The sequence below is a fragment of the Oryza sativa genome, chromosome 4, assembly GCF_034140825.1.
Source record: "Oryza sativa Japonica Group chromosome 4, ASM3414082v1".
NCBI lineage: Eukaryota > Viridiplantae > Streptophyta > Magnoliopsida > Poales > Poaceae > Oryza > Oryza sativa.
Genome location: NC_089038.1, coordinates 25,849,763 through 25,873,105, shown reverse-complemented (window position 1 = coordinate 25,873,105; position 23,343 = coordinate 25,849,763). Strand labels below are relative to the sequence as shown.

At 43.7% G+C, this 23,343-nt stretch overlaps 2 protein-coding genes across 3 annotated transcripts; one reads left to right on the top strand and one right to left on the bottom strand.

Moving 5' to 3' along the window:
• Positions 1-287: 287 nt before the first annotated feature.
• Positions 288-4,028, bottom strand: LOC4336348 (GDSL esterase/lipase LTL1). The gene is made up of 5 exons (XM_015781439.3): positions 3,281-4,028; positions 3,048-3,175; positions 2,723-2,965; positions 1,051-1,303; positions 288-917 (listed from the first exon to the last, which is right to left on the bottom strand). Exons 1-5 carry the CDS (start codon positions 3,525-3,527, stop codon positions 682-684), a joined length of 1,107 nt encoding a protein of 368 aa, XP_015636925.1. The 5' UTR covers positions 3,528-4,028; the 3' UTR covers positions 288-681.
• Positions 4,029-11,309: 7,281 nt separating this feature from the next.
• On the top strand, positions 11,310-22,597 carry LOC4336347 (CLIP-associated protein). Of its 2 annotated transcripts, none has more exons than XR_010740731.1 (21): positions 11,310-11,806; positions 12,457-12,612; positions 12,707-12,769; positions 12,863-12,931; positions 13,277-13,442; positions 14,401-14,562; positions 15,061-15,158; positions 15,527-15,601; positions 15,674-15,742; positions 15,815-15,900; positions 15,983-16,100; positions 16,703-16,801; positions 16,901-17,261; positions 17,409-19,206; positions 19,340-19,438; positions 19,923-20,027; positions 20,112-20,186; positions 20,275-20,343; positions 20,450-20,518; positions 21,198-21,299; positions 22,091-22,597. XR_010740731.1 is itself a non-coding variant. In XM_015780562.3 (21 exons), the coding sequence occupies exons 1-21, from the start codon at positions 11,468-11,470 to the stop codon at positions 22,247-22,249; spliced, it is 4,332 nt and encodes a 1,443-aa protein (XP_015636048.1). In that variant the 5' UTR covers positions 11,310-11,467; the 3' UTR covers positions 22,250-22,597. The 2 variants fall into 2 exon arrangements, 1 of the variants encoding a protein (XP_015636048.1); XM_015780562.3 differs by having other exon boundaries at positions 17,414-19,206.
• The last annotated feature ends 746 nt before the right edge of the window (positions 22,598-23,343 follow it).

The window sequence follows — 23,343 nt, the reverse complement described above, 5'->3', positions numbered from 1 at the left end:
GCGACCTGGCAACATTTGAGCTATCTGACTGGAAATCAGCCAGTTCAATCAACGATCCGGTTATCGGAGGCATGAAAGCAGGTGAGAATCTCAAGCCCTCAACCCAAAGGATCTCCATAGTGTGCATTGCCCTGATTTCAGAATCCTCTGTCTGATGATTAATCGGTCCCTATTGGCGACAGACCAGATGTGCACTCGTATTTATGGGCAGAGTTTTTAATCACTCGTCAGACTCTTTACCCACTTCGCTGCACAACGGGACAAGTATTCTGTAGGGTCGTTATAACTGAGCTCAACGAACCAGCCACCAAAATGTTCGCAATATAAATTCTAGCAACGAAGTTTTACTGAGCTATTACAAACAAATTCTCCACCTGATAACCGAGGAGAAAACACATGCCTTAAACCCCCACTATCCAATAAGTACCCTTGCAACATTAACAAAACACAACCCACTGTAGGCTCTTAATTCACCCATTACTTACTTACTTTCACCCCTAAACCAGATTCACCATCACTTTCACCTAAACCAGAAAAATCAAAGAAGGTAGAGAGAAAACTTCAAAACTTGAACCAGCACTATTAAGCACATACAGCCAGCCACACATTGTAATGTAGTAGTAAATATGATGTACTCTCTGGGCAAAGTAGTAGTGTCCTGTGAATGCCTGATGAGATCGATCAATTCCTCCTCTCGTCCATGGCGAGGATGGTGCTGAGGTTCATGGGGCTGATGTGGTCGGTGGAGCCGTGCATGATCTGCGCGACGATGAGCCGGTTCGCCCGCTCCGTCGGGTGGAACGCGTCCCAGTACGCGTACACGTCCCGGTTCGCGCACACGTTGGACGCCGGCGTGCACAGCCCGATACCGTTGTACGGCCCCTGCCCGCAGCACGCCACCTTCGCCGTCACAAACCCTGCAAACCCCCACAAACACATCAAAATCATCTACATGGATCTTCCGTCTGTCTCAGAAAAAAACCAACTTCTAAAAACGACTTCTGTTCAGATTCATCTCTGAATTTTTGTTCTTGGTTGGTAATTGGTTACCGTAGTCCTGGGGGTTGAACATGAAGTCGAAGCTGATCTTGTTGGTGTTGGCGGCGATGAAGACGTGGCCGCCGAGCTCGGAGTTGAGCTCGGCGAGCATGCGCTCCAGCTGCGGGTTGAAGAGGTCGGCGGCGCGCGTCAGGTCGGTGGCGCACTCGCCGTCGATGCTGTGCATGGCCAGCTCCGCCGGCACGCACCCGATCATCCCGGTGCCCGTCACGATCACCCGACGCGGACCCAGATCGTGCAGCCTCTGCATGCACCACCATATACACGGACGCAGTCATGTCATTTTTCCTTTCAAGACGAAGGACACAAATACAATTTACATGTACACGAAGCTGCGAGCACTGCACGTCTGCACGAGTGGCAACTGGCACTGTCGTTGCATGTGGCATGAGTAAATTTTGGCACGATGGCCTCGCGGGTACACGAGTGAGTAAATGCGATGACACAACAAGCCCCCTCTACGATGACTGCATCCTGCTTGTTTTTTTTTACAGCGTTAATTGTCCTACTTGGCATATTCATTGCCTCTGCAGAGTGAAGGTGTGGTAGGTGACACAGCATGCATACATCCACCCGAACGGCGACGAGGAGGAACAGTCGGTCAGACAGAGTACTGTCACCGACTCACCGTACGGTAAAACTTGGGTGCTAGATGTACTGCTACCTCCTACCTCTTGAAATTATTTGGTGGGAAGCCGATCTAGTAGTAGTAAATGTTTAGGCCTATTGGCATTGAACCCCATAGATCATAGTAATAAGCTATTCATAAATCATACAGTAACTCAAGAGTGTGAAGGAATGTGTAGATCTGAAGCAGAGAGATCTGATACAGTGACTTGCCCATTTTCATTTACTGGCTTACTGCTCCTTGTAATGAAAATCTTGTACTTCTGATAATGCAAGGCGTGAAGCCTTTTTCGCATTACACTGTACTTATATTGCTTGTCAGACATGTTAATTGTTTGTTGCAGTTCGAGCTCTTAATTTAATGATGCTAAAGTTAGCATAATGTCCTAACTGGAAGTATTTTTACAGGTATTTTAAATAGTCGCTACAATCAATCTATACCGTTCATATTTTCTAATCTAACGATCATATATATTTACGATGTGCCTTAACTACTAGTAGAACAGTAAATCATAAATTAACGGTTGATGATGATACAGGTATTGGTATACGGAGTACATTACTACTACCAGACCACCCATACTTCTATTTTCTTCCTTTGCAGTGGACAGGAGGATGAAGATGGGGGCTTACTGACACTGACTGCAAATAGTGTGAGATGAACTGCATAATGTATTCGGCTTATTGTTTTCAACAGGAACTTTCTCAGGTTGATACAGAAAAAATTACAGGTCATGTCATTGACAACATATTACCCAAAAGAGACTCCACACCAGGATATGTTCACTCTGCAGGCTGCAGCCTGCACTTTCTATCTATTGTTTGCAGTGCCAACAGTTAACATGCAGCATTGTTTTCTACTACTGCTTTTATGCAAGTGAGTTATGCTCATCTGCTTCGATCGGCTGAGTCTCTACTGAAATGCTAATCGTAAATTTGCCAAATTCTACCTTTGGTGATAACACGGAAGTTAATTGAGGCTACTTATTATTCTCTAGAGCAAGAAGAAACTTGGAATCGATGAGATGAGACTAACCGTGAGGATCTTCCTGTACTCGGAGATGAGGTAGGGGACGTAATCCTGGATGGCGAACTGTCGGGACCTGACGGAGAATGGCACCAGGTAGTAGTTGTTGACGAAGTCGTTGCCGCCGAGCGTGATGAGCACGAGCGACTGCTGCACCACCTGCCTCGCCGCGTCCTCGCCGACGAACGCCGCCAGATTCCGCTGGTAGTTCTCGAAGTTGTCCAGCTGCTGACCGATCCTAATTATGTTCACCTGCACCCACAGCAAAACACAACGTTAATGCGCATTTGTTCGTGACGAAAATGGTGGCGGATGCGCGCGCGGGGGGGCTTACGAACTGGATGCCGGTGTCGTTGAGGATGCCGACGCCGGCGGAGGCGAAGTTGGCGCCGACGAGAAGGTTCTCGCCTCGGAGGTCCGGGCTCAGGTACGGCAGAGCAGGCTGGGACCCGAGGTACTCGCCTGAGCCCAAAAAAAAAATGCAGCGTGTCAAGAACAGTTGTAACTAACTTTGTGCATTGCATTGTGTTTCTTTTTACAAGTGACAGTGATGGATAAGGTGCTAACTGATGATGTCCGGGATGTTGAGCCCGTTTGAGAATCTCCCCGTGGGCATGTGCGTCGGGAAGTCGATCCCGTACGGCGGCGCGTCCGCGCGCGCCGTCGTCATGAGGTAGTTGTTGTTGCCGTTGTCCACGAGCGAGTCCCCGAACACGAAGAACGCCCTCGGCGCCGCCGCCGCCGGCGTCGCGGCGGCCACGAGCAGCGCCGCCACCGCCGCCATGAGGAATCCAACCAAAGAAGAAGCGCCCATCGCGCGCGTACGTCGGCGAGACTCGCGACAGCAGCTGAGAGTATACACTTGGGGCTAGCTGACTGGCAGTTGGACAGTGGGCGACACGACGGTGGATGTATGGACGGCGCGAGGGTGGCGGCGTTCACGTTCTCGCTTGCGATCTCTCTTATAGAGGGAGGCCGCATTCGCGTTCGCAATTCGCATCGATGTCTCGCGCCACGCCACCTTAAGACGCGCAGTTAAGGCGTGAGCAGTGAGTTAGCGGGGCGCGGGACACGGAAAGCAATTGCGCGCGAGGACCACCACACCACACACCCCTCTTCTCTCTCGCGCGCGCGCGCCTGACCAAGCACGCAAGCTAGTTGTTTTTGCTGCTGCACGCCGCAGATGCAGGGTGGTTGGATGCTAAATGCGGCGCTTCGCGTTGCGTCCCCGCGTACGCATCTCGCCCTCGGAGGCCACTTGGCTGGCCCGGCCCTGCCCTGCCCTGCCTTGCTGTGCCTCGGATCATGTGCATGCACGAGAAAGAGATGGAGATCGATCGAAGGGGAAAGAACGCTGCGAGCTCGCTGTTGCTACCTACCACCAGAATTGCATTGCTCCCCAGACTTGAAAGCTAGTGAACCCGGCAGTACAGGAACTGAATCCTCTTCCGGCCGGGATGCATTGTGCGTGTATAGTCATCGTCAATTATTCAGTTCGTTCCAGATGGAGCAGGGGGGCATGCGCAGCTGTGCGTCTTAATTTGTTTCTCATTGAATTCGCCTTTTTGGTGGTGTCTCCATAGGAGGAGAAGATGTGTTTTTGCAATCACGAGTGAGAGCGACGCGTGTTAGGATGGAGATTAGTGTCATCTGGATTAATTGGTATATATCGATCGATGATCGATCATTTATGGTTGGTCTCACGATTAATGCGGTCGATCCTCTGCTGTTCCTGAAAGTAGAACAGTGTGGGACATGGAGCGCGGACATCTTAATGAAGAATCCAATAAGAGAAAATCCGTAGCTGAAACTAAGTTAACTAACTCCCGCTCAATTCAAATCGGGTACGAGAAGCAGCACAGTGACAAGATTTAAACCTCAAAATCGGTCGTCTTCCTTTAATTTGGGATGCGTGATAAACAACAGTAATCTGATTCTGCTACTCAAGGCAAGCTAATTTGATTTTCCAACAAACGTACTAATTCAGAGTTTCAGACTCAGCGCGCTAGCTCCTCTTTCCGCTTTCTAGACAGAGTTTTGAAGCGAGCTCTCTCACGGACAAAAGTCGCAACCATGCATGGATTCTACACCGAAGATTTCAATACGCCATATTGTTTTTCATCCTCTTGGGCTATCTCAGTCCTCCTAACTAGTAACTACTCGTACCTGCAACTCGTGAGAGGTTGGCGAGTTAATAATGTAATTAAATCCCCTGAACATATACTGCACTTACCTTCCATCAGAAAAACATTGACATGTCATAATTCAGCTGACAGCTGGGATAGATAGATGTACATATATCATATATGTATGGTCCATACCGAAGGGAGTTTACCACTTACCTAGCTAGCCATTTCATTTGCCTTGCGGCCATGCCCTTACCACACTTAATTACCAGTTACCAGTAACGAAACAAATTGACTCTGACAGGTACATGTATACGCATTCCATGTAAATTCAGAGTGACAATTGTGATGTATAGATGTATACGTATTCCATGTAAATTCAGAGCGACAGTTGCGATGTATAGTGCACATGGCCGTATATACAGTATACACACGGAGCATCATATGTATCGCGGCCGTATACTGCGTCGTACCGTACGTATAGACGGCCAGCTTTCATTTATTGTACTTGATCCAGTACGTATTGCGCATGCATGCATGCATGCATGCGCGTAGCAGAGGGGACGCCACGCCATGTGAGATTCATTAAGCGGTGGGGTAGAAATCATCGATCAATCAATGTGTGCCACCACCCATAGCTAATACCGCCTACTAGTCGCACGCTCGTACGGCGAGTGAGATAAAATCTCGAGGCGTAATTGCGCAGCGCTGTAAAAAGATATTCGCCGGCCGGCGATTCGTCCTATGTACTCCATCTTCTGCAAATCGTACAGGCTTTGCAGCGAAGTACTCCTACTTACTGATCTGCCAGATCGGGCTGTAAGAACGCATTTTGGGGTAGAGCCTCCTCTATTCTTAACTTTCCATCACATCATATTACATAAAAAAAACTTTTCTACACACATAAACTTTTTTTTTTTTTTACAAACTCCCAACTTTCTTCAAACTTCCAACTTTTTTAGAAACTAAACACACCCAGAGTATTACTCCATGATCTACCAATTGTGATGTAATCGAGTTGTATTTCTCGACTTCAAACTTCAAACTTCTTTGTTTTCTGTTAACACGCTTATTAAACTGTTATATGATATTTTTTATAAAAATTATATATAAGTTATTTAAAAAATTCAAATAAACTCATTTTTAAGTTTATAATTATTAATACTTAATTAATTAATTATGTGTAAATGAGATTTCTTGTTTTGCATGCACAAAAAATCTATCTCAAAACATAGAGATCGAACGCTCACCAGCAGCTATCAAACTCGCGTCGTATGTATATATAGGAGCGTATTCAGTGGCATGCATGTTCCAGTTCCGGTTCTCTCTGTGTACGTAGGTGTGTTCTGAAATTTCATATTCAGCGTTGTATATATGTACTACTCGATCGAGCTTCATCGAGCTGTGCGAGTTCAGGAAAGAAGCAGTTCAGGAATTTAGGCACAGCTCGTCGATCGAGCTGTGCGAGTTCCACCAGGAAAGCCATACACACCGATACATGCATGCACCTATCAAGCAGCTTCACATCTAGACCATGCAGTTAATTGTACAGTACTCACCATGAGTACTACAGTAAAATTGTGGAGAGGAGGGGGACAAGGTAAAACCCGATCGGTCGTTGGCTGATTGGCTCTCTGCTGTTCTAGCTACCATCTGTAACTGTAAAGGCTAAAGCGAGCATTTACTCGTAACAGCTGGCTCCCGTGGACTGATACACATGTACTTGGTCTGCAGATCGGCTGGCGAATGGCGATCCATCTGCAAGCTACTGACGTACAATTACTCTCCCATCTCGCGAACGCCGAACGGCCGGCCATCAAGGGTGTGTTTAGATCACGCTAAAATTAAAAGTTTGGTTAAAATTGACACGATACGATGGAAAAGTTAAAAGTTTATGTGAGTAGATCGAGCAGCCGCAGAAGTTCCTGCTGACACTCCTCGCGATCGACCGGCTGGTCTCTCTCGAGTCTCGACAATTCACACGACAGGGCAATGCAGGTCGACGAGGCCGGCTTAGCGGCCGTGAAAACTGAAATTACTCACAGATCGATCGATCTCGCCGCGGCCGGCCGTACGGAGCGGCGCCCGAAGATTCCAATCTCTTCCGGCCGTCCCGGTGGTCTCGCTGTGCCAGAGTACCTGCTGTAACAACAGTGAGTTCATAAATCATAACGCGCTGTAACACAAACAGTGAGATCAGTTCGTATTAACTGCTCGATCATATCGTGTTCTCTCGATCCAGATCGGTCCAGCTCCGCTCCTCATTGGATCGATCGAGCGACTGGCTGCTAGGCTCTTCATGGTACGCATATACATATATGCATGTGCCGTTTGATCCGAAGCACTGCAGGCACGCACTTGTGTTTTAACTATCTCTTCTTCTCGATCGGGACCAGCTTTAAAACGACGCTGCAGTGCTTTAACTGTGTGCAGTTAACTGTGTAGATGTGTTCTACATGATGATGTCGCGTTCCGTTTTCTGAACTGAACCTCCTGAGTCCTGAGCAAACACTCGACGGGAAGATCCAGACTTGCAGAGCTCGACGAACGATCGACGACGACGCATGCGTGCGTCTGGTTAGGTGACCGTTCGGCTGTGGGCCGTGACGGGACACGCACGCGCTATCTGGGCTGAGCCTTCGGCGTGTACGGACATGCCGGGTAGCTTATGGGCCGTCCCGGTATGGTCCATTTCTGTCCATTAATAGGCTTGCCAGATGATTTCATGGCGGGCCGAACGGAGGCCGCCTGTCTCGCCAAAAACGGCCCAGATGAGCGCCGGTCAGCATCGCAGCCATATGACATCGAGACATACTTCGTGGAACAAACCTTTTGTGGAATAAACCAACCTATTACGAGATGTGATAGGAGATATAAAAGGACGTGACATTAGATATCACATTCCGTATTAGATTTATTTGTTTTGAGACAAGAGAATATGAGATATAGATATAGGAGGGATGGGCCCACATAATTTTTAAATTTATTCGATAACTAGCTGCCACGTGAACAACCATGTCGACTAAAATCACTCTCAAAGCAGTTTCTTGTGAGTGGTGATATACCCAATTTTACAGCTGAGTGGTATGAATCATATTCAACCAATATAGGAGGGAGTCAAAATGCTTTCTCCAGTCCATTAGTATGCGAGAAAGTCTATTTTGACTTGCTCGTCTCGTGCTTCTGATTAAATCGCGTTCATCAACCACAAAAATGGATAAAGCGCATCCCTATTTTTCAAAATCCGGTTCAAATTGAATCCTCCAATGATCTGAGAACCTGTTTTCGCTGACGTGATAGGTTGATCATGATTGACTCGCTGAGTCAGCAAGTAGAACCTATCTGTCGACGACTTCTCCTCGTCTCATCTTCTTCATCGCCTCTCTCTCTCTCTCTCTCGCTACTACCTCAAGGGTGGCATCTTGAGGAGGGCAGTCGTGCTAAGCCTCGTCGTCCCGTACATTCTCGGGATCAAGTCATACATCATGCTTTCACGCCCCGCGGTGGTCGAGCCTGGCTAAGCCCGACGACCAGCAGCAGCAGACCCTTCTTTGTCCCCGTCAAGTGATGGCCACGGAAATGACGGAAGAACCCCACTTACTCCCTCTGTCCCACAATAAACGCAGCCGTGGGTTTCAGTGTCCAACTTTGACCATCCATCTTATTTAAAATAATTTTATGATTATTATTTTTGTGTTTTATTGGATGATAAAATATGAATAGTACTTTATAAGGGACTGAACTTTTAAAATTTTTTAAATAAGACGACGGTCAAACGTTGAGCATGAAAACTTATGGGTGCACTTAATGGGACGAAGGGAGTACCTCTGTTGTGAGTGTCGTCTCCTTGCGTGGGGAATCCTCGGCGGCAGCGAGCCTGGGATGTGGCCGCCGCTTCTTCCCCATGACGCGCGGTGCGACACGTACAACCGCGTTGTCGCCAACACATGGTTTTGGTTCTGCCCCTTCTGCAGCTCCCTGTCCGGCTATCGACGCTCCGCACGTCGCTTGATGGGACCCGAGATGCGCGAGGAGGTCTTACAGCAGGCAATCCGACAGATCACTGAGTTGGTCCTCCTCCACGGCGGCCCCGTCACTGTCTCTACCGCCTTCGTCGATGCGGGTGCGTGGGTCCCATAATACATATATGATATGCCTTTCTGTGGCCACAAGAGGAGGGTAGGGCTCCAGCTCTTCACCACCGTCGCTCTCCCTGCATGCCTCTGCTGCTGCTATTGGAACGTTGGATGGAGGAAGAAGATTAGATGAGAAGGAACCGCTTCCCAAACCACCAAAAGAGTCAATTTACACCGGTTTGCAAGATGAGAAAGACGTTATAACTGGTTTTACGGTTGAGCCAAGGGATTCGAACAAGACGTGAAGGAGGAAAAACAGACTTATTCCTTAATATGCGTGCTACATGACTACGTGACGGGGCAATTGGAGGCCGAAAACGAACACGAGGCAGCCAGCTCAGGCTCGGCATGTCTCGCCAAAACGACCCACGTTAACCTTTAGGCCGAATTTCGTGGTGATTGAAATTGAGACACAACTTCGTGCCTCCGTGAAATTGGACTATTAAATAGCCTTTAAGCCCAACAATGGCCATTAAAATCAGAGGTCCATTTATTCGTGGGCCACAACAAGGCCCAAATCGCTGCTAAATAGCTGCTGATGGGCCGTTCCAATTTGGTCAATTGATCGATTTGAGTTGAGTCCACCGAGAGCTAACAATGTTTACGTCACATTAGCTTTCTTCGGTAATCTTAATCCAACATCTTCAGTACTAGTACCAATCGACTTCTTATGATTGGGTTCATGCTGTTCAGTGTTCACTACTTGTCGATCGACTCAGCCCGGGCTTTCATTTGTAGCCAACTAGCCATGAAAATGTGCTGGTCTCAAACCTTTTTACTACTACTCCATAAGTATGAGATGAGGTAAATGATTGGAGTTGAAGACCAGGCCTAGAAAGAGCGTGCGAGAACGGACGATCGCCTTCAGAATTCTGATGCTGCCCGTCCTCTGAGATCTGCCACCCGCTGCACTCCCGCATCTGTCTGTCTCTCCACACGACACCCCCGTTTGAGCTCTGGAGCTCTTACCCTGACAGTTTCCTATGATTTTTTTTATTATAAAGAAAGCCATTACTGTCTACTACTCCGAGTTGAACCTTTGCAAAAACAGATCACGCCTCGTCTCTTTCCTACTCAGCAGTACTCAACCTTTTCCTTGTGAATCATCAGAGAAAACGCTGCGGCCATAGCTGCAGTGCTGCACCTGCGTGCACTGGTCCATCCATGCATGGCGGCTGAACACTGAAGTCCAGCCAGCGACGCCGATGCTGAGAGAGTGAGAGCATGTGTGCCTCTCCAGGCTAGTCCAGACTGGTGTGACCTCGTGGGGTAAAAGCAAGCAGATGGTCAGTAATAAAAGGAGAGATCAAGATTGGATGGATCATGGGTCTCGCGGATGGCGTGCGACAGCACGAGTGCCCCACTGTTTTTTTTGCAAAAGCGAGCCGATAAAAAATGATGGCTTCAGTACGTAATCATTGTCAGTTAAACCATCGAGAGCCAACCTGTACCTGCGATCCCTTGAAGCATCGGTAAGCTACCTTAATTCAGATTAGGACAATGCAGTGTAAATGTGTAATTAACTGAATTTTCAATACTGTTTTTAGTAGCTTACTGAACTGAGACCGCTGACTTTGCATCAGTGCAACACAAAATTTATTTAGTACTGGATGTTTCAGACTTTCAGGTTTGGATACGTGGAATTAATTTCAGGGTCTCCCATTTGTTTCGGCCTTTCTGGGAAGCGAAGTGATCGAAATGAATGCAGCGTGCGTGTCCTACTGCTTAGCTTAGAGATCAGGATAAGATTAGCTGGGATGTAACATCTCGCCGTAGCTGTTGCTTGCCAGTACTGTAGGCGGGCTCGTCTGCTGAAATAGCTGCATTTTTCGACCTGATTTGGTGATACGTAGTACGTGCTTCCAGCTCCTGTTGAATTCAACCAAGAATTCGCGTTAGGTGATTGGTAGTAATAGTAGTACTTTGGTGACGGATTAAACCAAACCAGGGATTGGCGACGAGGCAACATCATCACGGCAATACGAAACGATTTTGGCACTGTTTGATTGCGACACTCTGTCATGTCTTGTACTCTTGTATGCTTAAGAACGGCCAGTTCGGACAGTAGTACCAGTACTCCTGTATCGACGCTTTAGCCATAACAAAACTACACTTTCAAATAGGGGACACAAATTTTGTCCGCTGCTCAAATTATGGCCAAAATTCGTATCTGCCGCGGATATTTGAGGCAAGCTCGTAGCGGGGCCCACTGCTCATGGAGTCCAGTTCACACCTCAAAAGGCTTTGCAACCAAGAGGGGCCTAAAAGCGAGAGGTTACGAAAAACCAGGGGTGTAAATGCACAAAAGCCACCTAAAGCCCCCCCAACCACCCTGGCATTCGTGTCTCGCTGCGCTTACACTCCCCTTCTCCTTCCTCCAGATCCGGCCACTCCCCTCCCCTCCCCCTCCTCGACTCGCCTCGCCGCTCGCCTCCGGGCTCGAAACCCTAGGTTTGGTCGCTCGGGGTGTAGTGGGTGGGGGCGGGGGGGAAATGGAGGCGGCGCTGGAGGCGGCGCGCGCCAAGGACACGAAGGAGCGGCTGGCCGGGGTGGAGCGGCTGCACGAGGCGCTGGACGCGGCGGCGCGGCAGCGCGGGCTGACGGCGGGGGAGGTGACGGCGCTGGTGGACACCTGCATGGATCTGATACGGGACGCCAACTTCCGGGTCGCGCAGGGCGGCCTGCAGGCGCTCTCCGCCGCCGCCGTCGTCGCCGGGGACCACTTTAAGATCCACCTGAACGCGCTCGTCCCGGCCGCCGTCGAGCGCCTCGGGGACGGCAAGCAGCCCGTCCGCGAGGCCGCCCGGCAGCTCCTCATCACCCTCATGGAGGTCCGCTCCTGTTGCTTGCAATCTCATTGGTTGTTTTTTTTTCGTTCTGTTTGGGAGCTGGATGGAGCTGCAAATACGAGTTAGTGTTAGATAAGGAGCAGGCTTGGCATCTTGTGGGCTTGTTTTTGAGTAGTTCGATTCGTTTATTGGGGATGTTGAGCTGCACAGCCGAACTTAAATGAGAAAACTAAAATTGTCCGGCACATTACAATAAATTGATAGGCCCTAATACCAAAATTGATCAAAACACTAAATATGATTTTCAGGGAGCACTTGTTTACCGGGTTTGATGTTAAAATGTGGGATACAAGTGAACTTTGAAACTTCTTCCATGCATGTAGTGGCTTGACCTTTATTCGGAGCAGATGATTTAACTTTCAAATACTCATATTCAAAGATATTTCTTTTGCCCTTTTGTGCTGATATATATATATTTTTTGGTGTTATAGTGTAAATATATGATAGCTTTTCTCTTTTACTTGTCAATGTTGATTTATATATACTAAACGTGCTATCATTTTTAGACCTTTTTTTTTTTTTACTTTTCTACATTCATCCTATGATTTGAAAGGACCAATCCAAACATGTTTGTCTTATTATCAGGGTTTTGGATTATTGGCAGCTAACCTTTTAATCTATCTGTATCTCAGGTTTCTTCGCCGACAATCATAGTTGAAAGAGCTGGAAGTTATGCATGGACTCACAAGAGTTGGAGGGTCCGGGAAGAGTTTGTACGTACAGTGGCAACCGCGGTTGGGCTTTTTGCTTCAACCGAGCTCCCATTGCAACGAGTTCTTCTTTCACCTGTAAGTCTAGGCTTCATTTAGTAATTTCTCCTGTGGAGAGCTCCTACTTTATTTCTTTAATAGATGGGCTTGCTAAGATTTTCTGGCTTTCCAGGTCTTGCAATTGATGAATGATTCAAATCAAAGTGTTCGAGATGCTGCTATCTATTGCATTGAGGTCAGCTGACGTCAAACTAAATGATTCAGCTAATGCTTTTCATATTTTTCTACTTATATTGCTCTCAGTTTCATGGTTTGTGTTTGACTGCAGGAGATGTACACACATATGGGATCTCAGTTCCATGAAGAGTTGCAGCGCCATAACTTACCTCCGTACATGGTAATACATTTGGTTATCTAGTTATTGTGCCTATTTGTCTTACTACAACCTCCTTTTACTCCCTAGAGTCAGAGGGCAAAAATCCCTCTTCATGGTTATATGATCATCTATTTTATTATTATGCAAACCACACAGTTCATACGTTTTTGTTTGTTTTCCTTGGCAGTTTTTATGACACTTTTTTAATGTGATAGACATAGTACACTGTTATAATGTTTTAATTTTGGAGTAGGAGGCTTGTAGTAGCATTACCATGGATGGTTGAGCTCTTATGGGTCCATGTTTTTGAAGAAATGCGAGGAGTATGTGTAGATTACCCTAATCTGTTTTATTTGATGTCCACAGCTAAGGGAGATAAATTCAAGATTGGAAAGAATAGAACCAAAGGTTCCCACATCTGATGGTAATATCATGCAATATAAGGCTGTCGAATCTAGATCTGTTAGTGTTAATCCGAAAAGAGGCAGTCCAAGGACAAAAAGCACACCACGGGAAAGTACATTATTCGGAGGTAAGTTCTATGTACCAGTGAAATTTGCATGGGCATTTCGCTATATTTTCATTCAAGCAGGGACAATTTAGGACATTACTGGCACAAGCGATTTCTTGAAGCAAATCTAGGTTGTTCTTAGTCACCAGGAGATGCCCTTCCTGTTCTCTCTCTTTATCTGGATGGACAGTTGTAGATGCTATAAACGCTTTTACCATGCTATGATGGTAAGGTGTAGTCAGTCATCAAGAAGCTGCACAAAACATACTTTTGTTGCTAATTTTATACCCTCACTTAGCAGTTCTGAGCTTTGCCAGCAAAATCAAATTCCAGTTCTTGAGTTACATTTATATTGTGTGTACTGACACTGAAATATAATTGGCTTGAATAGAATGTTTACTTTCAGGGATTATTTGACCAGATATGATTCTTTTTTTTTCCAGATACATTGGTATGATCTGGCAATACAGCAATGAAATATATTTGTTTAGAAAATAATCTACATGGACAACTGTCTATAATATTATGACATAACCTGTAGCACATCTACAAATTTGAGATCTAGTGGGGCTACTATTTCTATATGCTTATCAGCCATAGGGTACACCGCAGTGCCACATACTTATTACATGCATACCAGTTCTTATGAAAATGATCTGTAACCTTGATCCCTTTCATATGTTGATGTGCATATATTTTTTGCCGGTTCAAATGCTCTTACATATTTTCTTGGTTTAGTGGAGCACTACTTTTATTTAATGCAATATGGAGGCATGTGGTTGAGCTGTCTTTCCTGAAACTTCTGTCGAGCACTTGAGTATACAATGTACCACAATAAACCAGTATTTTCTTAGAAGTGAATGGTCCTCTGCCAGCAAATATGTTGAAATTTGTATCCAAATTATGATTGATATTTCACACCTGTGATACATATACTATGTTCCTTGTGTACTATACCTTTTTTTTTTTTCATTTACAGGGGACACGGATATAACAGAAAAACCAGTGGAACCAGTAAGAGTTCACTCAGAGAAAGAATTACTTCGGGAGTTTGAGAAGATTGCAGCTACCCTTGTTCCAGAAAAGGACTGGTCCGTGCGTATTGCTGCCATGCAAAGGATTGAAGCTTTGGTGTATGGAGGTTTGATGCTCTGAATTCACCCATATGCTACTGTCCTTGATTATGTTTTGTGCAAATATGCTCGTTAATGATTACTGTGTGCAGAGACTTCGTAGCATGTATTGATTGTACAAATTAGAAACTGTTATTTCTATCCAGAGATGATACCTCATTGCTAGGATGTAGATGTAAACGTTTTGTCACTGTCCCTTTGTTGATAACTATGCAACAAACCTAATTGATTTCATGCTCTTGAAATTTTCAGTGAAGTGAAATAAATGGTAATTATGTCTTTAGGAAATCACTGCAACACCCTTCAATAAATTAGCACTATCTAGTGATATTTGTTCAACAAAAGAACTATGGACTTGAAAATCTTGATGATGCAACTGAAATTTGTCACTTTAAGCCTTCATATTGATATCAAAGCTATATCATTCATTATGAACAGATAACCCCTTATTGATTGCTAATATGATTCTGTATGATAGTTTAAAATGTTTTTATTTATCTTGTCAGGTGCTATTGATTATCCATCTTTTCTTATGCTCTTGAAGCAGTTGGTTCCACCTCTATCAACTCAGCTGTCTGATCGACGGTCTAGCATTGTAAAACAGGTATGTTGTTCACCCGTCAATTCTTCTGGTAAGTACATACTCCCTCCGTTTCACAATACTTGGCAATTCGACTTGGCATTGTTTTAGTTTGACCACTCCTGTTTTATAAATAAACTTATGATTATTAAAATATATATCATACTAATGAAGTGTGTTACACGGTGAATATAAACATATAAATCCCATTCATCGTAATCAAACGATTTTGAAAACATCATTGGTCAAAGTAAATCAATTGCCAAATATTATGAAAACGAAGGGAGTAGCTGTTTAGTTCCAACAATTTTTCTTCTCTTCCTGCTTTGTTGCCCAAAATGAGCTGCATATTTCACAGGATACTTCCTTACCATCTTCTTTTTATTCACCAGGCATGCCATCTACTCAATGTACTATCCAAAGAACTCCTTGGTGATTTTGAGCCATGTGCTGAACTATTTATTCCGGTATATACAAACAAATTTTCTTTTCTTCCTTATATTGTTTCAATAAAACTAACATATTTGTGAATTTTTCAGATGCTTTTTAAGCTTGTTGTCATAACAGTGCTTGTCATAGCTGAATCAGCCGATACATGCATAAAAACCGTGAGTTATTTTTTAATATATATTTTGTTGCTATCATTCAGTCTCTTGTTGCTGACATGAGGTATATTGCAGATTCTACGGAACTGCAAGATTTCACGAATTCTTCCTCGCATAGCTGACACAGCAAAGAATGACCGAAGTGCAGTTCTCCGTGCTAGGTATATGTTTGTGTGTGGTTATCTTCCTGCTTCCATGTATATAATGTGCTGAAGCCTTGAGGCTTACGATCTACCGTATTAGGTGCTGCGAGTACGCTCTTTTAATACTGGAGTATTGGGCTGATGCCCCGGAGATACAACGTTCAGCTGATTTATACGAAGATCTAATAAAGTGCTGTGTAGCAGATGCGATGAGTGAGGTAGGATCTTTTGCTGAATGCATTCCATGGCTCACCTATTTTATCTTTGTTTGTATTGAAAGTAATTATTCAATTTTTAATACCACTGCACATAAAAAACAAAACAAAGATAAAGATCCTTGTATAGCGTGTACTCTGCATTTGTTTTTATTTATTTATTTGTTTATATATATAATTTTTTTTTTTGGGGGGGGGGGTGGGGTGGACATGAGGAATTTTGTTAATTTCTGTTCATAGCTTGAATTTTCTTACAAAAACCAGCAAGTTGATCCTCAGGAACCTGCACAATACATGAGCTGTGGAGTTTCTCTTGCGAAATGACCATTGCGCCCAATTAGATTGCTGTGTTACCCTGCATTGAAAAGCAAAAGATGCCAGAGAAAATATTGTAGGTTACATAGCAAATGGCAGGCCCATGTTCTGCGTCAATATTTATATCTTTGATAAACAATATTATACCTGGATATTGATTAAGGGGGGATGAAATTGTATATCACTGTGCTACTATTAATCGAGCAAGCATCGGTTTTTATGGGCATTATTGTTGTTTCGGCAATACTCATGATGATTACTTTCTGTTATGTCTTTTTACAATTCCACAGGTCCGTGCAACTGCTAGAAGTTGTTATAGACTGTTTGCAAAGACATGGCCTGAGCGTTCACGTCGGCTTTTTATGTCATTTGATCCTGCTATACAGAGGGTACGGAATTATGCTTATCTTTTGTATATTCACCCCGTTACAACTTCCCTACAAATAAGCACACCCTCACGCTTTAATGTATAACTACAAATGATGCAGACTATAAACGATGAAGATGGGGGTGTGCACAAGCGGTATGCTTCACCCTCTCTTCGTGAGAGGGTTGTGCAGCCTTCTCGTTCTTTATCACATGCAAGTGGTACAAGTGCACTTGGATATGGCACTTCAGCTATTGTTGCTATGGACAAAACTGCTGCTATTTCTTCAGATTCATCCTTTTCATCAAATACTCTTCGTTTGTCACAGTCAAAGACTGTTGGGAGAAGTTCTGAAAGAAGCCTAGAGAGTGTGCTTAACTCAAGCAAAGAAAAGGTTTCTGCCATTGAAAGTTTGCTGAAAGGTGTAAGCATATCAGATAGGCAAAATATCTCAGCTACCCGCTCAACCAGCTTGGATCTTGGTATTCTTTTAACTGCTTAGTTGTCAATTACTGTTAAGTAATAGAAATGGCCTTTTATCATGTATTTCCTGGTCATTGACTGACAATATTATCATCTTAGTTTTCTATGATAAAAAAAATCAGTTTCTTATTTCCTTTTAATCCTAGTGCAGGGGTTGATCCTCCATCGTCTCGTGATCCTCCTGTTCCGCTTGCAGCAACAGCTTCAAATCATCTGTCCTTACAGAATTCAGCACTGCTCGACTCATCTGTTCCTAGCACCATAAATGCTAGTGCACGAAATGGAGGCTCCCGCTTATTGGAGTCAATGACAACCCAGTTGGGCACCAGAGAGCGATCAAGATCACCGTACTTGGGTAATATATCATCTGAGTCCATGACAAGCTTATCACTGCCTTTTCCAAGAAGGTCTTTGGAGAGGCCACAAGAAGGAGGCCGCATGGATGAGGGTAGTGATATCCGGTCAACTAGGAGATTCCCCCAAACTCAAAACTATGTTGACATGCCCTACAGAGATGCCATCCACAGAGATTCACATAATAATCATGTTCCAAATTTCCAGAGACCTCTTCTAAGGAAGCAAGTAATGTCAAGGGCTTCTGCCAGCATCAGGCACAGCTTTGACGATAGCCAAGTACAGTCAGGTGACGTGTCTGGTTATACGGATGCACTGGCTTCACTAAGTGATGCTCTTTCTGAGGGTCTCAGCCCTAGTTCGGATTGGGTAGTGAGAGTCTCAGCTTTTGAATTTATTCGGAATCTTCTGCAACAAGGCCAGAGAGGTATTCAGGAAATTACACAGAATTTTGAAAAGGTCATGAAGCTGTTTTTTCGTCATTTGGATGACCCTCATCATAAGGTTGCACAAGCAGCCTTTTCTACTCTTGCAGAACTTATTCCAGCTTGCAAGAAGCCATTTGAGAGTTATGTTGAAAGAATTTTGCCATATGTTTTTTCCCGGCTTATTGATCCAAAAGAATTGGTAAAAAAACCATGCTCATCAACCTTGGATGTTGTTGGGAGAACATATGCAATTGATATGTTGCTACCTGCCCTAGTGCGCTCACTAGATGAACAGAGGTCCCCAAAGGCAAAGTTGGCTGTTCTTGAGTTCGCAAATAAATCGTTCAGCAAGTACACTGTAGATTCTGAAGGTTATAGTAACAGTGGGTTCCTTAAACTGTGGCTTTCAAAATTGGCACCTTTAGTTCATGAAAAAAATGCAAAACTGAAGGAGGCATCCATTTCTGGTATCATATCTGTTTATTCTCATTTTGATTCAACAGCAGTGCTAAATTTTATTCTAAACTTATCTGTTGAGGAGCAAAACCTCTTGAGGCGTGCACTGAAGCAATACACACCTCGCATTGAAGTTGATTTAGTGAACTACTTACAGAGCAAGAAAGATCGTCCCCGTCCCAAATCTTATGATCAAGCAGATTATGGAACTTCTTCCGAAGATGGTTACGCGCTTGCATCAAAGAAAAGCTATCCATTTGGGCGGTATTCCTCTAGTTCCCTTGATGCTGAAGGTGGGAAATGGATGAATTCAGTGCAAGAGTCAACACCGCGTAATGCGCCTATGGCGAGAACTACTTCTGATATGAGCATAGATCATACTAGTCAAAGCATAGAACTGGACACTGGAAGTGAAGTTCTTTTAACTAGAAGTAGAGAATCAAAGAATAATACTAGCTCACTAGTGGAAACTGCTCGTTCTTGGCCAAACTATCCTGAAAAAACTGATGCGCCTTTGGATGATGAAACTGCTATCAGTACTCCTCGCTTAGACTTAAGCCATCGCGCTGCTTCTGATGGGCACAATGCTGTTGGTTCTACTGCTGAAGAAAATGTTCAAGAGGGAGATATTGCTGTGAAACTTAGTTCTATAAAGACTACCCTACATGCTGACAACGAACTGAGCATACCACAACTTCTTCATCAGGTACCAATGAAAAAGTCTTTTACTGTTTCTGTATCCTTTATTCTGTGTCACTACCTTATGGTTCTGTTGTTTTTTTCTTCTTCGCTAAAATGTGTATCAAGTACAAGTAATAATTTGTTTCTCACCTTTTTAGATAAGCAACGGTACCGAAGTTTCAAGTTTGGAAAAGCGGGAAGCATTACAGCAGTTGGTTAAAGCTTCTGTTGATAATGACATCTCCATTTGGGCAAAGGTTTGCAATCTGATGTTTTTCAATGAATATTCCACATGTTATTAATCAGTTGCCTTTCTTGCCCTTTTCTTGGCTGTCTGTACTAGACAAACATCTGTTAGAATTTACATGTACCTTTTTTTTCCCATTTCTGAAAAGTAGCTTGGACCTCTGAATGCAATGTTTGCTTGTAAAACTAAAGAGTGCTCTTAGGTGACCATATTTTGTTTATTATAGCCACACTTGTGCTTGGTCAGTTTGTCTGGTTCTATCCTACATATCTATTTGTCCAATACTCGGACTTAATGTTTGCCAACTATGATTGGTCTTATGCCAAAAGAAGCAAAGTTTCCCCATGATAGAAAGAAAGGAACCCATGTTATAGCTTGAAGCTTGGAGACTAACAAATTTTCTTCCTTGTATCTCTATATCAACTTTGGGTAGATCTGAAAATTTTCAATCTATACTATTGCATTCTAATTACAGTCCTTCAATTATACAACAGTATTTCAATCAAATCTTAACGGCTGTGCTTGAGGTGCTGGATGATTCTGATTCATCTACTAGGGAGATTGCTCTGTCTTTAGTTGCCGAGATGCTCAACAATCAGGTATCCAGAATTTTGTGTTGATGAACAGGTTAAGTTAGTTAATTGCTTCATACTTCTAATTACTGATGACTATTGTGCTGTCAGAGTGGTGCTATGGAAGAATCTATTGAAATTGTTCTGGAGAAACTTCTGCATGTTACCAAAGACATGGTGGCAAAGGTATGCATGCCTTTGATATATACATTATAACTCTAGAACTGTTCTCCTTGGCGTCTTCTATGTGTTAAGATTCTTTGTGGCATTGCAGATTTCAAATGAGGCAAACCAGTGCTTAAATGTTCTGTTAGCAAAATATGATCCTTTCAGATGTCTTGCTGTATGTACAAACTACTTCTCTTATGTCTTATGTACCACTGCTACTTCCTGTTCTACTAATTGTAGTTGGCTTTATCTTAATTTTCATGATTTTTTTTCCACTGCAGGTTGTGGTGCCTCTATTGGTCAGTGATGATGAAAAGACACTTGTTGTGTGTATCAACTCCTTGACAAAGGTGTCTCGTACCTGCAGTTTTTCCCTGTTTACTGTTTGAGCGTTTCCCATTTAAGTTTGAATGGCACATAATAACAATATAACATATAAACTTCATGGTGCCATGGTTCTTTAGTGAATAAGTTCATATCATATGTTCTTTATATATCTGATCTTTTGTAAATAGCATCAATTGATAATATAATTACTCTCTGCTGAGTTGTCCTATCAGTTATTTTGCTCCACCAAACCTAACGTATTACACATCCTTTGGTTAGATTTCCTGATCTCTTGTGCAAGTGCTTTTTTCTCAGTTCCATGTATATATTATGATTTTTTTGGGGGGGTACTCTGGTAAGTGGTCAGATTGCAACATATCTGAATTGCTTTAGCGTTCAATGTTACAATTTAGTGGGTTGTAGTCTTGTAGATGCCCCTTTCTTGAATTCTTCAACCTGTTGTTTGAGTATATACGCCATTCTACTACTTTGTGCGGAAGAATGCGGCCAATAAACTAATCGTGTGTTCGTAAATGTATGCCCTGCATAGGACACATGAATCATATGTATTTGAATAAAACAATTGGATTGGCACACCTCTAGCATCTAGGCATTGTGTCTCCGACTGATTAAAAACCGGTAAACCAAATATAATTTTAGCAAGTGTTGTTGACTGCTGGTTCTGTTTGGATAATCTTGCAGCTTGTTGGACGGCTTTCCGAGGAGGAATTGATGAATCAGTTGCCCACATTTTTGCCAGCACTGTTTGATGCTTTTAGTAACCAAAGCCCTGATGTTCGAAAGGTAGGTACTAATACAGTAATACTGTAGCTCTTGTCATGGTAGATTTCTTCTGTTTCTCATAGTGCTTTTTTATTTCACTGAAATTTTGGTGCTATGAGGATTTTATAAGGTAGGATTTGTGGAATGGTTGTCCATGGCTTAAGTTCTGGTTGGACTAAATTCTAATAACATTCAGGCAGTGAGTGGAATATGAGCTGGAGAGGATAGGCTGGTGGAATGGAATTGTAACAGTTTACATAGAGAAGCATGCTATACATTAGGGATGCCGCTTACAAATGCCTATTTCCTATAGTTCCTGAATTAAAGCCACCCTGCCCATCTCTGATACTAGGTCCATTAGCTTCTGATGCAGTCTAGGTATCACTTGCTCTTGCCCACTGAAATATTTTCACGATAATCTTTTTACCTGCCCTGGTTATTTGGAACATTCAGTGTTTTACGAGCTTAGGACATGGAGGATGAAGATTAGTTTGAAGCTGGTACTGGATGAGATTGTCTTTTTTCCATAGTTTGTCATCCCCATGCAGTACTACTCATTTCGATGTGCCGGTGTTGAAGTTAGTTAAGTCGGCAGCTTCCTTTGTTACGTTGCTTTCTTTTCTTTTCTCTTTTTGTGTGTGTCTGGTACAATATCCACATACATCTCTGTGTAACCCTGATTTCTGGCATGCCCTAGAATGGTTAAGCCTCTAAATGTCTCAACCTGCTATAGTTCTTGCATTTTCACCATGAATCAATTCGTGATGCATCATCCCGGTTCATATCTGATAGTATTGTTTTCATATTTTTAGACTGTTGTATTCTGCTTGGTGGATATCTACATCATGCTTGGGAAGGCATTCGTCCCGTATTTGGAAGGGCTTAACAGCACGCAGCTGCGCCTTGTAACTATCTACGCAAACCGGATTTCACAAGCAAGGTCTGGCGCTCCGATTGATGCTAACCAATGACCTGAGGTGCAACACAACGCCCTGTTATTATTTGTGTTCTGTATGAATACCTGTTTGGCAGGGGTGCATTTTTGGGTTTCATTTGTTTGTGCATGTGTATAGTATAAACAAAGCCCCTTGTGTATCGAGCTCCTGCCCTTCTTTTTCTCTTTGTGTGATTATGTATTCCTTTTTTTTTTCAACCTCTTCTTTTTGTCAGCATGGTGAGTGTTAATGAGTGTTTTCCTTTTGTACCACTTAGTGCTTACACTGTACAAAGAAAAAGGATAGTGTAGGTTCATGGAGAGACCTAGTGTCTGCCCCATTTTCATTTGCTGTATGATTTCCGTTGGAATTGCTAGGTGTGAATTCTCAGTTGTCAGCCTCGTTCTTGGTTTTGCCTTGCTTATGGAGGTCCCAATCTAGCCCAAAACTTGGTTTTTGTTCTGGGGTTTCTGGTATGTTTCGGACCAGCAACGCGAACATCATGTTAGCTCTGAACTCATACAAAGTTCACACCTTCACCAGCGCAGTGGATTTTGTTGAAATTTTTACGGCGTCAAATTGTCTCTAATTAGTTGGGTTCCCTTGCCAGTAATTCACCACTCCAGTCTCCAGGAGCAGCAAAGCTCCAGTGTCCTAGCCAGTGATGAGGTTTAATGGTTAGGATAATGCCGGTTCTTCGCAAGGAGCGGGAGCAGGTTGTCCGTCTGCTGCTGAGTCTGTCGTACAGTGGGTTTGTTTAGAGCAGTTTAAAGATTCTAAGAACTGATTGATAGTCAACTTCGATTATGGACTATGGACTATCAAGTCTGGCCGCCAGTATGGGGCAGGCGACAAAGGACTATGGACTATGAAGTCGATTGCTAAGGTTAAGCTCCCATCGGATGGCCTAATCAAACAAAGAAAAAGCTAAATTTTAAATTTTCAAACTTAATTTTGAGATATTTTCAACGTAGTTCCTTTTTAGCATTGGATTTAAGTCACCAAGAATATATATATATATATATAATTTACCTACAAATTTATTTTTATTCCCTAGGGAAAAAAGCCAAACGATGAGGCCTTAACATTCCTATGATGTTCTTACATTTTTTTTTCATATATTCCTGTAG